The sequence below is a fragment of the Pocillopora damicornis genome, chromosome 5 (genome assembly GCF_964200805.1).
Source record: "Pocillopora damicornis chromosome 5, jaPocDami1.2, whole genome shotgun sequence".
NCBI classification, from domain to species: domain Eukaryota; kingdom Metazoa; phylum Cnidaria; class Anthozoa; order Scleractinia; family Pocilloporidae; genus Pocillopora; species Pocillopora damicornis.
In genome coordinates this window covers 8166463-8179202 of record NC_142674.1, presented here as the reverse complement: position 1 = coordinate 8179202, position 12740 = coordinate 8166463, and the positions used below count along the sequence as shown (strand labels likewise).

The window sequence follows — 12740 nt, the reverse complement described above, 5'->3', positions numbered from 1 at the left end:
CGATTCTTTGCTTTTGTTTCATATTAATTTCAAATGCATTCTCAGCGCTGTGGGGATTAGAATAGAAATACAGGAGTTCTCAAGTGTCAATTCATGTTTCCAAGGAGCAGTTTTGAGCCTTCAAACTTTTGAAAAGACTTGAAACGATTCAGTTGTAATTACCGCGTTGTGGCCTCAGTTGAGGAGATTCTATGTCTGTTTGTATATATATCAGGATCCGGGTTTATTCATTCGTAGCTTTTACAACATAAGTAATGTATCGTTATCTTGTGGTGAATAATCTCTATATAGAGAAAGGGAATCGACAGGCTATCTAGAATCTTCTTAAATTGTCACACATAGTATGGGGAAGTTGAAATTCTGAATAAACAGGAACTCAACCCTGACTCGGGCAGAGAAAAGCTCATCAGAACCATAGTCGATCTCACTTTCTCCACCGTCCTTTCAGCCTTCTTTTTCTCTTCCTCAAGAGCATTCGTTCGTGCATGGGCATATGTTGTGAAAAAGGCTGATTGACTACACTTGTTCAAATTAAATTCGCGAGTAAAACCACCATCACATTTGGGGTCTAAATAGACCTATTTATTTCTTATCACGACTCCTGTTTGTATATATATCAGGATCCGGGTTTATTCATTCGTAGCTTTTACAACATAAGTAATGTATCGTTATCTTGTGGTGAATAAAGACTTTTAGTATATACCACACAGGTGAATGGTGCTTTTTGCGCGCGCTGATTGGCTAGTTCGGAAGTAAGTAGCAAGTACTGTTCACTTCCGAGCAGCCGATGAGACAAAATCGCGCATCAAGAGTATTATTTCCCACCATTTTTTGGTATATTGAAAGAAGAAAACTAATTTTCTGGTATCACTGTGCTATACTGAATACTAAAACAATTATTCACTCAGGTGTCGATAAAAGTGGTGAATAATTACCTCGTCGCCTTGCGGCTCGGTAAATATCCACCACAATTCACCTCCACTTCGGTGAATAATTATTAATTACTATTTTTCTTTTAATATCTCCATTAGCAATGCGACGAATAATCACCAGCCATCCGACAGAACGATCATCAGCCGTCCCGCGAATAAATAATTAGATATTCGACGGATAAACTACCAGTTATCCGTCGGACAAATTATTAGGGAGTTTAAGAAACGACGACGCCGTGGACAACGTCGGTTAAAAAATGAACTTATATTTCACCTTCGAACCTCGCGATACTCTTAGGTCATTTATCTTGTTTCTTGCTTTCAAAACTATCTCGAACTGAATATGGAACACGGTGTTAAATTAGAATCGTCGCCGTTCAAGTTCTCCAGACGACGCAAAGTTTGGTTATTTCACGTTGTTGTTTTGCAGAGGACGGAAAGAAATTCACAAAGCTTTACTACGCACGTGCTCAGCTATTGTTCTGCGCATTAAACCTTTTGTTTCGTGACGTTCCCGTTGCCATTGCCGTCGTGGTTTTCTTAAACTCCCTATTATCTATGCGACGGTTTCTTTATTAGGTGTCCGACGGGTAAACCACCAGCACTCCGGCGGGTAAAGCATTAGCCATTACACGGAAGGTAGATCATAAGCTGTTGTACGGATAAATCACAAGTTACCTAACGGATATGTGCATCGTTCGTTACCTTTCCATTAGATAAATCAGGAACTATCTAACGCAAAACTAGTGATTAATTATTATTAACCTCTCAAATTAAAGTTTGTTTTTATTGTCACTGGAAAATCCCTTTCTCAGTCGGCAGTTTGTCGTCTGAAAAGCTGTGGTGCCGTGCTGTATGAAAGTGATGAACTTGAGCTGGGAGAGTGTAACTCCTCCTCGGAACTTCCCAGTGAAATAAGCGGGGTGTGCATTGTCTTTCCGAGACTGGAAGACCTGTTCATCAAACTTGGACACATTACAGCAGCGTTTTCATAACAAAAATGAGAAATCAAATGCGAATCGTTGGGTATTCGTGATATTTTTCTTTCTTCGACTCCCATGAAATAGGAGAAAAACGTTGTCTTTCGTTGCAGACAGAAAGCAACGTTTAACAATTGGAGAACTACGATAGCAATAGATATGTCGACAAGTACGATATTCACAATCCACGCTAACTTGAATAGGTCTACATCAGGAAATACACACGTGACCAGGGTTTGCTTGTGCACGTGACAAACAAAAGACCCTTGGAATTCAACATAGTTCAGTACAGGATATGCTACATAAAAGGTCACCATAAAGATGAAGATACCAAGACTTAACATAAGCTTTGTAGTGTAAACTCTTATAAGGAATTTCCTTCCTTCCCAGCGTTCAACTTGAGCGCTTAGATACTCATTAAGAATTTCAAAACTTTGGTCTTTTTTGACCGGTGAATGGCCTGAATCAACTCGAACAGGGCAAATTTTACTTGAGCTGTCAGCCACGAATCTTATACAGGTACGAAGAATATCGGAAGCCCAAGTGTTCCATAAAATCGTTGGAATGCAAGAAAGAGCAGCTTGAATGACCAAAGCAAATGGAAGATAATTCTGATAAATGACGCGTCCTTCTTCAGATTTGATCCCCATTATGGTGACCCCAGGGATTGTGTTAGGCTCACCTCCTGACGCGACGATCAGGTTTTCCCGGGTATCTGTCATTGACATTAAGCAATAAGCTTTATCGTAATCTGCCTGTGATTGGCTGTAGGACAGGTTCTCTTTAACACCCCTGTTGATTGGTTGGCAGACAATGAGCGAACCTTTAACGAAAAGAAACCATGTTGTAAACCATGTTTATCAAACAGATTTCTAGAAGAAGACATCGAAGCTACATTTCACAAAAACCCTTCAGTTTTGCTTCTCGAAAACTCTCAAAACTAAGTCGCAGAAGCAAGTTTTATGGTCAATTCCCAAGATCTGATTGTTAATTCTCCCCTCTAGCTGCTACACATTTCCTTGAAAATTAGTCACGAGCATTTAGTGTTACGTCAAGACAACAACCTCTACCTGATGAGTTTGAGTATTCTCAATACCTGTTTTCAATGTAATGTATGGATGTAACAGGGAGAAGTTAATATAAATCACAGCTGGGAGTTAAAGAGTTAATGGGAATAATACTAAAGTAACATCCACAAGGTCTCCCCATATCCTTAAGATATCTTTGTAATGCCCAGCATAAGAATAGCAAAGGGTTAGAATATCGGCATTTTGAGGTGTTCTTTAGATGTGTTTATAGCTTGTCACAAGCGGCCGCATTGTCGTATTATTGGAGAATAAAAAATCATTAAGAGGAGGAAATCCTTTCATTTTAAATTTCAGATTCAGAAACCTAGTCATGGCGATATGGCATGAGGACCATTACAAGATAACGAAATAAACCGACTGTTCATGTTGAAACGTGTGGGTAGAAGCTAAGCGAACCACACACAGAAAAGGTATCACGAGCCAAGACTTGAAGCAAAAACCGCGTTCGATCTGCTTTTATAGCAGCGAAATCAATGTATACATCTTCTGCTTCTGCTTCCCGGTGCTTGTTTCTTATTAAATAAGTAGTAAACTGATGCGGAAAAGATGTTTGGTACGGGTTTGTCGGGCGTTTTCTATCTTTAGGTTTTAACAAATTTTATGAAGTAATCGAGGTACAGCTCTTGTTGTTCGGTCAAAAACCTATCATTTATTGCAATGGTAAACCCATTGTAATATTAATATTTTCTATTAGCTTAGCGGCGTAATGACCCACGCGAGGGGTTGGATGAACACGAGAAAAGTTTGTAAATGATAAATAATAAACCCTGGCGAACTGAAAAAAACTGTTTCATCCCGAGAAATTAAAGGACTGACTGACTAAACTTTAAGAATAAGGTACGCAAGTTAACTATTATTGAATACTTGACGAAAGCACCAGATTTCAAGCTATATGGTAAGTTGAGAGACTTCGAAATGTACTTACCGATAAAGTGTTCTTTTACTATGAGAAATAAACCCATAGCGGCGACTGCATACACCGACAACTGCCGCACGACTGAGTCAAGGAGAGTTTCTGTTCTGACCTGTTCATGCTTCCCCTCATCCATATCTCTCGTCAAAACGTGTCGGTAAACATCGATCGTGTTCCAGACTATATCTCTATTCAAAAGATTAAAGAATTTAGCAGTATTATGCACATTTCCGAGTACTCTTCCTATCATTATTTCAGTTCAGTCAACGACAAAACAATCCAAGAGTTTATCACAAGAATCAACAGATAATCAAATTCACAGCATGTCGCATTTCTTGAAACTGTCACTTTACCTCTAGAAATGGGTTATTGACGTTGCTCATTTGTGACTGCAACGGAACTCGGTCCAGGAGAAAGCTCCACAAGAAGAGGATTCAACTCTACTTCCTGTTCAACTAAACAAAATACAAACGTGACATAAGTTTGAAAATCGAACTCTCCTCCGTGATTACTAGAAGTTATGTAGCCCAAAAAGAATTTACCAATCTTTGCTAAACCATTGAATCTTGTTGATGGATTGATTTGCCTGAATTAATCCTGTCATTTCTGACGCAAAAGGTACTAGGTCATTCCGCCCTTTGAGCGTTAAAATCATAAATTCAGTGAAGTGTGTTGAATTTTTCTATTTTCTTCGATTAGATAATGTTAAGTATGACGAAAAGGTAAGAATTGTTAGTTGATAAAATGAAGAACACTTTTCAAAATGAGAGGGTAAGAACTCGTTAATCCTTTATCATTCTCAATTATTTTTCGGATTTTGTTTCAAAATGGCGATAACAACCACTTCCCACATCTCTCAGATTATCACTGTCATTTTAATGGTATCAACAAAGCCAATCGGTGAGGATTACTAAAGAAGTGATACTTTATTAAATATATCGACGGGCTTTATTACTAATAGGCTACAAAAAAAGAAAATTGAACGACGTTGAACATTTGCGAAAACGGTTTCATCTTCTACCTTTTAAGCAATTTACTTCAGGGGAAGATTTGCAGACTATAACTTTCATTCCGCAGGCAAAATGAACAGGGATTGTTTTGAATTCGAAGTAAGGTCTTAAAATATTCAGCACCTAACTCAAATTTCCGTTCATGCGTGAAATCACCAAACTGAACAGTCACTGAAGCCGGAGCGGGGTAATCGATGGGCTTGTTTACAAGCCGCTGTTCGGAAAATGAGCCCACGCTCCTCTTTCACATGGGAGGACCGAGAAACGGAAATTAAGCCTGATGCAAAACAAGATTCCGGTTTGCGTCCACTCCAGTTTACTTTGAACTATTCGGTTAGTTCACTAAATTAAAATTGACATTAGAAGGGCTTCGTTTGTCAGGAAACTTGGATATCTTGAACTTCCCGTGGTTTGAAGTTGAATCCGTGTCCCTCGACATGACTGCATCCATGCGACAGATGCACGGTATTTATGAAACAATTAGCCTGGAGCAACGGTGATTTGTCAGTGAAGAGGAGCTCAGTTATTTGCCAAGAGTAGAAACTGACAAACTTCGTTAACCGTGTAGAATAATTTTTTTTATCATGAGATTATCATATTGATTAGTATTTTCGGGAAATACTTTTATTTCAACCAACATCATCGGACCTCATAGTCACATCTACAATAATGGCCTGTGTCTTTCGTGAGTGTGGCAGCCTTGCAATTTATTTGTTTTGGTGAAATGTAAATGTCGCAAACGGCCACGAATAAAAGTGATGTCTTTCTGGATATGTACCAGATGAATTCATGAGGTCAGTAAGCTACAATTTCTTAAATTACTATCTCTAACAAGGATGGAATATGACCGAACTTTGTCTCAATCCGCGTTAGGGTTTTGGCAGCACACCCAAACTTCGTGAATGCCCTCTCCCCCTCATTTCTTTTGCTTGGCATTTTTACTCTATTGTAAATATAGTTTCTGAGTTTTTGACTCGATTTGTAGTTCATCTCTTAAATTTAGAAATTATCTTGTTATTACAAAGGCGACACGGGAAAAAACGTCGAGACAAGTTCTTGAGAGAAAAGAGCTTTCCCGCATGATACCGAGGCTCCCGTAGTTGACAATCTCGTTACGTAGCAACTTTCTCCAGAAACAAAATGGCGGAAAGTTTGGAAAACAAAGTTAAGTATGGAAGTTAATCCGCGATTAATTAGGACATTTTTGCTCCTTTGTATGGTTCACTAAGATGCACAACAGATTTTTGTTTGTGTAAATATCAAAGAAAAAGTCTTCTTGGAGAAAATGGCTCAAAACGGTGCAAGTACCTTCGCGAATGGCGGTAGGAAACCCTCTAACAAACCAAGATCCGATGCATTTTCTTTGCCAGGGATTGACGAAAATGAGCTTCGCGCTCGTATTTATGCAAAACCACAATTGAAACCAAATCCAAAGGCTCTTAGATTCAGTGGTCCGACCCCGGTGCAGCTCAAAAAGGTAAGCTCGAGTGTGAAATACCTACTTCATGTAGCTATTTTTTCCTAATTATGGACGTGCGGAGGAACATAATATTCTTCAGAGAAGTTTAAACACGAACATTTTTTCAGCAGAGCTTACACAGCTTTGAAAAATCGTCATCAAAATATACAAGAAATGACCCTTCCCTCCAGAAGATTGAGTCTCAACCCCGAAAGTTAAACAATTTTGTAATTCATTTCTGAACTCTCTCTGTCAAATTAAGAAAAGAAGATGAATGCCTACACAGCTACATTTAACTTTATGCGCAAGCTATAATAATGACCTGTGACACGTCTTTCAAGTTTTGTTTAATGATACTGTAGTTTAGGTTTACTTATTTCTGCGCGTTCGTCTCTTGTGCAACTTTTTGGCAATTGTGCGAACTAATGCTGCGTGTGTGGGTCCTGTGTACACAAAGGTACAATTTTAACTGCCTACAACATGTTTGGTAGACTTTGATTGATGGCCGACCTACAGTTAAATCATATACTGGTTAGTTTTCCTATACTATGATTTATTTTCTGTTGTTATTCTTCAGAATATACCAACAGCACCAAGACTTGAGCCCTTGGTAAGTTGAAAAACTAATTAATTGAGATAAAATGTAGCAGTAATCTCACCAGTACCATAGAAGACCTACCCTGTGACCAAGGAGAATTAAGAGATGATGAAAAATTATCAGGCAATGCTTGTTCAAAGGGTGGATAACACTATTCGCTCAGGATAAATTTCTCTCCACTCAATAGTGCAGTAATACTAGGTTTTTTTGTTGACACTTAATTCCTGAATAGTGATTTATCTGTCAAATCACTTTATCTACTGTTGGAAAAATTGTGCCCAGCCATATAAAGGTCACTAAATAGTTACTAAATTTATTGCTTTCTTAAACTTTTGCAAAATGCTTCTTATTGTTAGAGAAAAATATTGTTCAAGGTTGATTGAAGTACTGACTGAACCATAACTTTTAATTTATCAGTGGTTGTAAATAACAAATACAAACAATAATGGAATTTTTTTTCTTTCAGCCAAACCTTGCTAGATATCAAGAAAGGCAAAAAAGTCTTCCCTACACTCCTACTTCAGGGAAGACAAAAACCCCAACACCACCCTCCTCTTCTGAACCAGAAAAGAAGAAGGCATGCCGAAGGGATTTGGTAGAACCTCTTGAGCGAGTGACATCTCCATTACCAAGCCTACCAGATGATCTAAAGAATAAACAAGACAAAATTGACTCAGTAGCTCAAGTTAATGCTAGGGCCCCTCAAAGGAAGGGTTCACCAAAGCAAAAAACAAATGGTCATGCTTTTGCAAATGGAGGAGCTGTAGTGGAGAAGACTGATGTTATACCTGAGGGATTGAGAGATCCACTTCAGATCATCAGTTTGATCAAGGAGAACTCTAAACTAGGGTTTCTTTACATGACACCTGCTGTTGATAGGTCATCAATAGAATACAACCCATACAACCTTAAGTAAGTATTTAACAATGCATATATTTTTGTAAGTATAGGAATATTTCTAGGTTCAGTTCTCTCATCATAAGACAACTGAGTGTGTCAGTTACTTACAAATAAACTCTCTATTTTTTAACATTCTTTGCAGCTTTATTTGAAAGTAAGATGTGCTTGTAAACATTCGGTGGAGGGTGTGCGGTTAGAGGATTGTCATAAAATTCAATATTGAATTTTTAGTACATTAAGAGATGTAAAAAACGGTGAACTTTAGTCTTAATTTTTATAAAGATAAAGTAACCATAATACATGTATCTCTGGAAGTGAGCAGAAGGAACTGATTATGGCAACAGTCAGGAACAAATGAGGTGGAGCTTTTGTTTATGACCTTATTCCTTGTTGGAAAAGCAAATGATAAGTGAAATCTCTTTTGACAACTGGACACAAAATTCACAGTGTTCTGTTCATTCACACTATACTATCAACATTGCTGATTCTAGCCTGAAGCAGAATGCATGTCATGTACTCGTATGAACCTAGCAACAGCCTTGCCCACCACAGGGTTCTCTGTTGCCCAGAGGTAGAGCAAATTATGACACATGAAATCCTATGGTCTTTCATCTGATTCCTCATAGAATTTAATTTTTTTTGTCTAACACTTTCTTCAAGAAACATATCTTATCACTCATATTGACACCCTAGCAGATAAAAAAGAGGATCATACACAAATGTCCCTCACATTTGAATCACCTTGTGTGCCAGTGACCTGTAAAATAATTTTTTCGTGTTGAGGCAGGGGGCAGCATCTAGACCTTGACATCTTTCAGGATGAGATGTCCTGATATTTTTAGTTCTCTCTTTTCTAAACATAATAATTGCATCATACAAGTACCTGGATTGCAAATCTTTATCCATTTAATTGAAGATGCAGGAATCAAAATATTTCATGTACATTGTAAGTACATGTAATTTAAGAAGACTATTGTGATGTTGGACGTATCTCATACTATAGTGTATTATTAATTATTTTTTAAAATCATTACCACTTTACAGTGTTTGATTTTAAGATTTATGAGTCAGTGACATTCAACTGATCTGTTTAATGAAAGGTTTTTTCATACAACTGAAAGTTTATGTTTTCCTTTAATTAACAGAATTGTAAAGCATTCAGAAATTGACCATTCAGATTACTACACCATAAGTTTTGAAGGAGTAACTCACACTTGTGACAATGAAGCAGAGTTTACTGGTCTTGAACGCTGGGAGAAGGAATACAAGGACTACAAACGACTTGTCAAAATTCCAACATTTGCTAACTTTAGGATGTGGAAGGCATTTGTTGTCTGGAGAAAGAATGTCAAGACAAAGTAAGACATCAACAAAATCTGTAAACTAAACAAAGAAACTAGTAGATGTGCATGACATGTGTAAGTGTAGAGGCAAGCTGATGTCTTTGTGTGTCTTGTATCCCCTTATAACCTTGCAAAGTTAACTATTTACACCCTATCATCAGTATGCATGTTCTCCATACTGTTCTCTGTGCATCTCCAAAGGTGCTGACAAGGAGAATTTGCTTAACAATCCAGAGTTTTTGTGGTTATTCATTGTTGCCATTATTCTCATTACCTTGATGTCTAATTCAAGGAGTTGTACTGTAAGGAGAAATTGGATATTAACCCCTATTAGGGGGTTAAATGGTTAATGGATGTTCAAGTCAATAAAAGATCCTTGCAGGGGGTTTGTTATTAAAAAGTTGGAGTAAAGAAGCCTGAAAAAAATTATTGCTTGAACAGGTTTTGAGCTCATGCCTCCGGCAGATACTGGTTGAGCAATACTATGGACTGAGCTACTAAGCCACAGTTTGGGAGTAAGGCAAAGTTCTTAGGTTTTTCATGATTTATTTAATTAAAATTATGATCACATTCCTCTGCAGGAACTAAAGCCTTACTAGAATCTGTCTCATTCCTAATGTGCGGCTTAGTTGCTCACTTGGTAGTAGTGGCCAACTGCTACAGTACATGTTCCTTGGAGGCTCAGTTTCAAATCCCTTTGAAGCTTGAATTCTTTTTCTAGGCTTCTTTTCTGCAATTACTTAAATTGCAGCCCATCTACAAGCAGCTTTATTTACTGAAATTTGATCCACAAGTGAACAAACATGATTTATTTTACTAAAATTGTTAATGGATGTTGTGATAATGGCCTTGCAAAATGCTATTATCAAATAGAAAACATATATTTAGAATATACTTACACATGAATACCAAGAAATTACGACTCTCAGTTTTGTTGCAATCCAGTTATATTGTTTAATAATTGTTGTTTTCAGTCTGACTTCAATTTTACATCCATCAAGCTCTTAACTGACAGAGCTACACCCTGTAGTTTTTGAGATCTGTTGAGTACTGTTTTATGAACCAGGAAGAAGTGGACTTTGACAAGTTCTTTAATGAATGTTTCCCTTTTTTACTGGAGGACTTAATAACGTATCTCCTCTTTCTCACAAACACAGAAAAGTGACCCAGTGTAAAAATCAACTACAAGAGAATCTCTTCATTGTAAATGCTGTAAGTACATGTGATGCTAATTTAGTACACTTTTTGGAATTTTTTCTTAGATGTTTTGATGTAGAGTCCTAAACAATGAATATGAGAATTTATCTTTTGTTAGTCATTACGCCCAGCTTTGTTGAATGTGCGAGAGATGTGTTACCGCATCAGTGACATGGGCCTGTGCAGAGTGGAGAAAGGGCACACTTACACATTGAATGAGTTCAGGAATGCTCAGTTTGAGCAGCTTGAAGAAGTATGTAGAAGAAATTACTATTAATTAATCAATGATATGTTTCATAACTCTCTGTCTAGAGCTCTAATAGTGTGATATTTACATTTGTAAGCAAAGTAATCCTTGTCACTATGAGCCATTTCATAATTGTAATGCAAAATAAGACTTGTTAATTACTTCCAAACTTGTTAAACCATGAACACATGAAATGCATGTGGAGTGTGCCTTGTTTTAAAACCCAACCCTTGAAAGAGCAAGACATGTAAGCAAACCACCAACCACAGACCAGCTGGTGTTACTTTATACAGTTATAGTTTCTCACAACTACAGCACTGGTAATTGGCATATTTTCATCAGCACAATTGCATACATTACTGCACTTGATTTTCTTATTTATAATGATCATTTTAATCATACATGTAGGTAGAGACTGAAATGATTTTTTGGGTTGCATCCTGAGTCTTGGGACTGATTTTGGGTCTAGTTTTATGTTTGTATCCTCTGTGTGAGATATGAGATTAAGCTGTGTTGTAATGTTTGACCTTACTCATGCCTCATTGTGACTTTTATGCCTAAGTAAATCATGTTTCACTTGGCTCTTTTAGTTGCCTTACATAAAATTAATCATTTTATCAAATTGATAAAGACAGAAATATTGCCAAAGTATTTTTCAGTCGCTGAAATGTGGATATTTTTGTATTGGCAGGTGGCTGGAAGATTAGCAGAGTTCCGTGACCTTGTCAAAGAAGTTGTCAGAAGTGCATGTCGAACAGCTCTGCTAGAGGCTGGATTCACACCTGATGATTATTTCATGGACATGGAAAGTCCTATGGGCATGTATGCAGGTTAGTATGAAGTTATGATTATTGATGTCTCATTTATAGACTGAGATGCCACTCTCTAAGATGATTGAATTATAGTGGAGCTCGCTGAGCACAGCCCCATAATAATACAAAATAGTAGTAACCCATCAAGCTGAAAAAATTTGAATGTATGACTGAACAACCATACAACCGTACAAGGTGCTACTTTTAACATGCGTGATCAACTGTACCGTGGGCATGCCATCACCACGGCTTAAATGTTCAGTAGTTCAGTGGTCAGTGCATAGGGCTCCGAGTCAGATGACCTGGGTTCTAGTCCTGGCCAAGGCATTGTGCCCTTGAGATGTGCGGGAAAAAAAAATGGGAGCTCCACTTTTAGGCTTGGCTTAATCTTTATATTAATAATTTTAACACCTCAACATGAAAATGAGTTCAGCTATTTAACACCCTGGTAGTTCCTTCATATATATCAAAATGCATGCAATGTTATTTCAAACAGTTTAAAATGCAAAATATTTAACACAAAATGTTTCATCCCAAAGAAAATTTGAATCACCAGCAACAGGTCATTTTACATACTTTTTCTCTATCCAGTAGAGGTTTGTTGTACATCTTCTTTGTTGTAAGAATGCTTAGTCTTCAAAGCATTTTAGTTTACATGTCAACACTAAACAAATTATATATGTTCTGGAGTTGTTTCTTGTAAATTTTCAATGATTCTTTGGACAGATGAATATGGAGGCCCTGCACATTCAATGTCCTCCTATCTTATGCCAAGTGGGTATGAGATGGATATGTATGGTGATGCACCAGACAAGATGACTTACACAGAGCAGGCTAACAAAAGAAGCCACTGTAAAAGACTTACAAGGTAAACATCAGTTGTGTCAGTTGCTGTATAAATGGATCAAGACTGGCAGTTCCTCAGAAAAGAAGAAATGAAATGAGATGAAAGACCTGTTATTTTAAGATGAATTTACAGTAATGTCTTTTAAGATACTTGCATAAATACAGACTTTCTATCATGTTTTACTATGTTCTTGGGAAAGCCTAGCTAATAATAGCATTCCAATCATTATTATGAAAATAGATTGTACAGGATCTGAAATAAACATTTTCAAGTATGTCTATTGTAACTTTTTGGGAACTTTTTTTGAGGCAGAGCTAACCATAGAATGTTACAAGTATATTCTAGTATGCTTTTTCAACACTGTACACAATTATGGTGCTACCTGACTAATTGCTGCTCTCAAAAAATGGCTAA

General features: G+C 37.3%; 2 protein-coding genes across 2 annotated transcripts in view; one reads left to right on the top strand and one right to left on the bottom strand.

Moving 5' to 3' along the window:
- Positions 1-555: 555 nt before the first annotated feature.
- On the bottom strand, positions 556-4408 carry LOC113685281 (uncharacterized). Its single transcript, XM_027202769.2, has 3 exons — positions 4267-4408; positions 3926-4101; positions 556-2735 (listed from the first exon to the last, which is right to left on the bottom strand). Exons 2-3 carry the CDS (start codon positions 4047-4049, stop codon positions 1744-1746), a joined length of 1116 nt encoding a protein of 371 aa, XP_027058570.2. The 5' UTR covers positions 4050-4101; positions 4267-4408; the 3' UTR covers positions 556-1743.
- Positions 4409-6039: 1631 nt separating this feature from the next.
- LOC113685274 (dynein axonemal heavy chain 6) overlaps positions 6040-12740 on the top strand; it is a 52054-nt gene continuing 45353 nt past the window's right edge. The window contains exons 1-8 of the mRNA XM_089207541.1: positions 6040-6400; positions 6960-6992; positions 7447-7892; positions 9026-9238; positions 10381-10435; positions 10539-10673; positions 11359-11497; positions 12206-12347. Of these exons, the coding sequence (XP_089063667.1) occupies positions 6209-6400; positions 6960-6992; positions 7447-7892; positions 9026-9238; positions 10381-10435; positions 10539-10673; positions 11359-11497; positions 12206-12347 (1355 nt within the window). The 5' untranslated portion in view covers positions 6040-6208. The remainder of the gene's footprint in view (positions 6401-6959; positions 6993-7446; positions 7893-9025; positions 9239-10380; positions 10436-10538; positions 10674-11358; positions 11498-12205; positions 12348-12740) is intronic.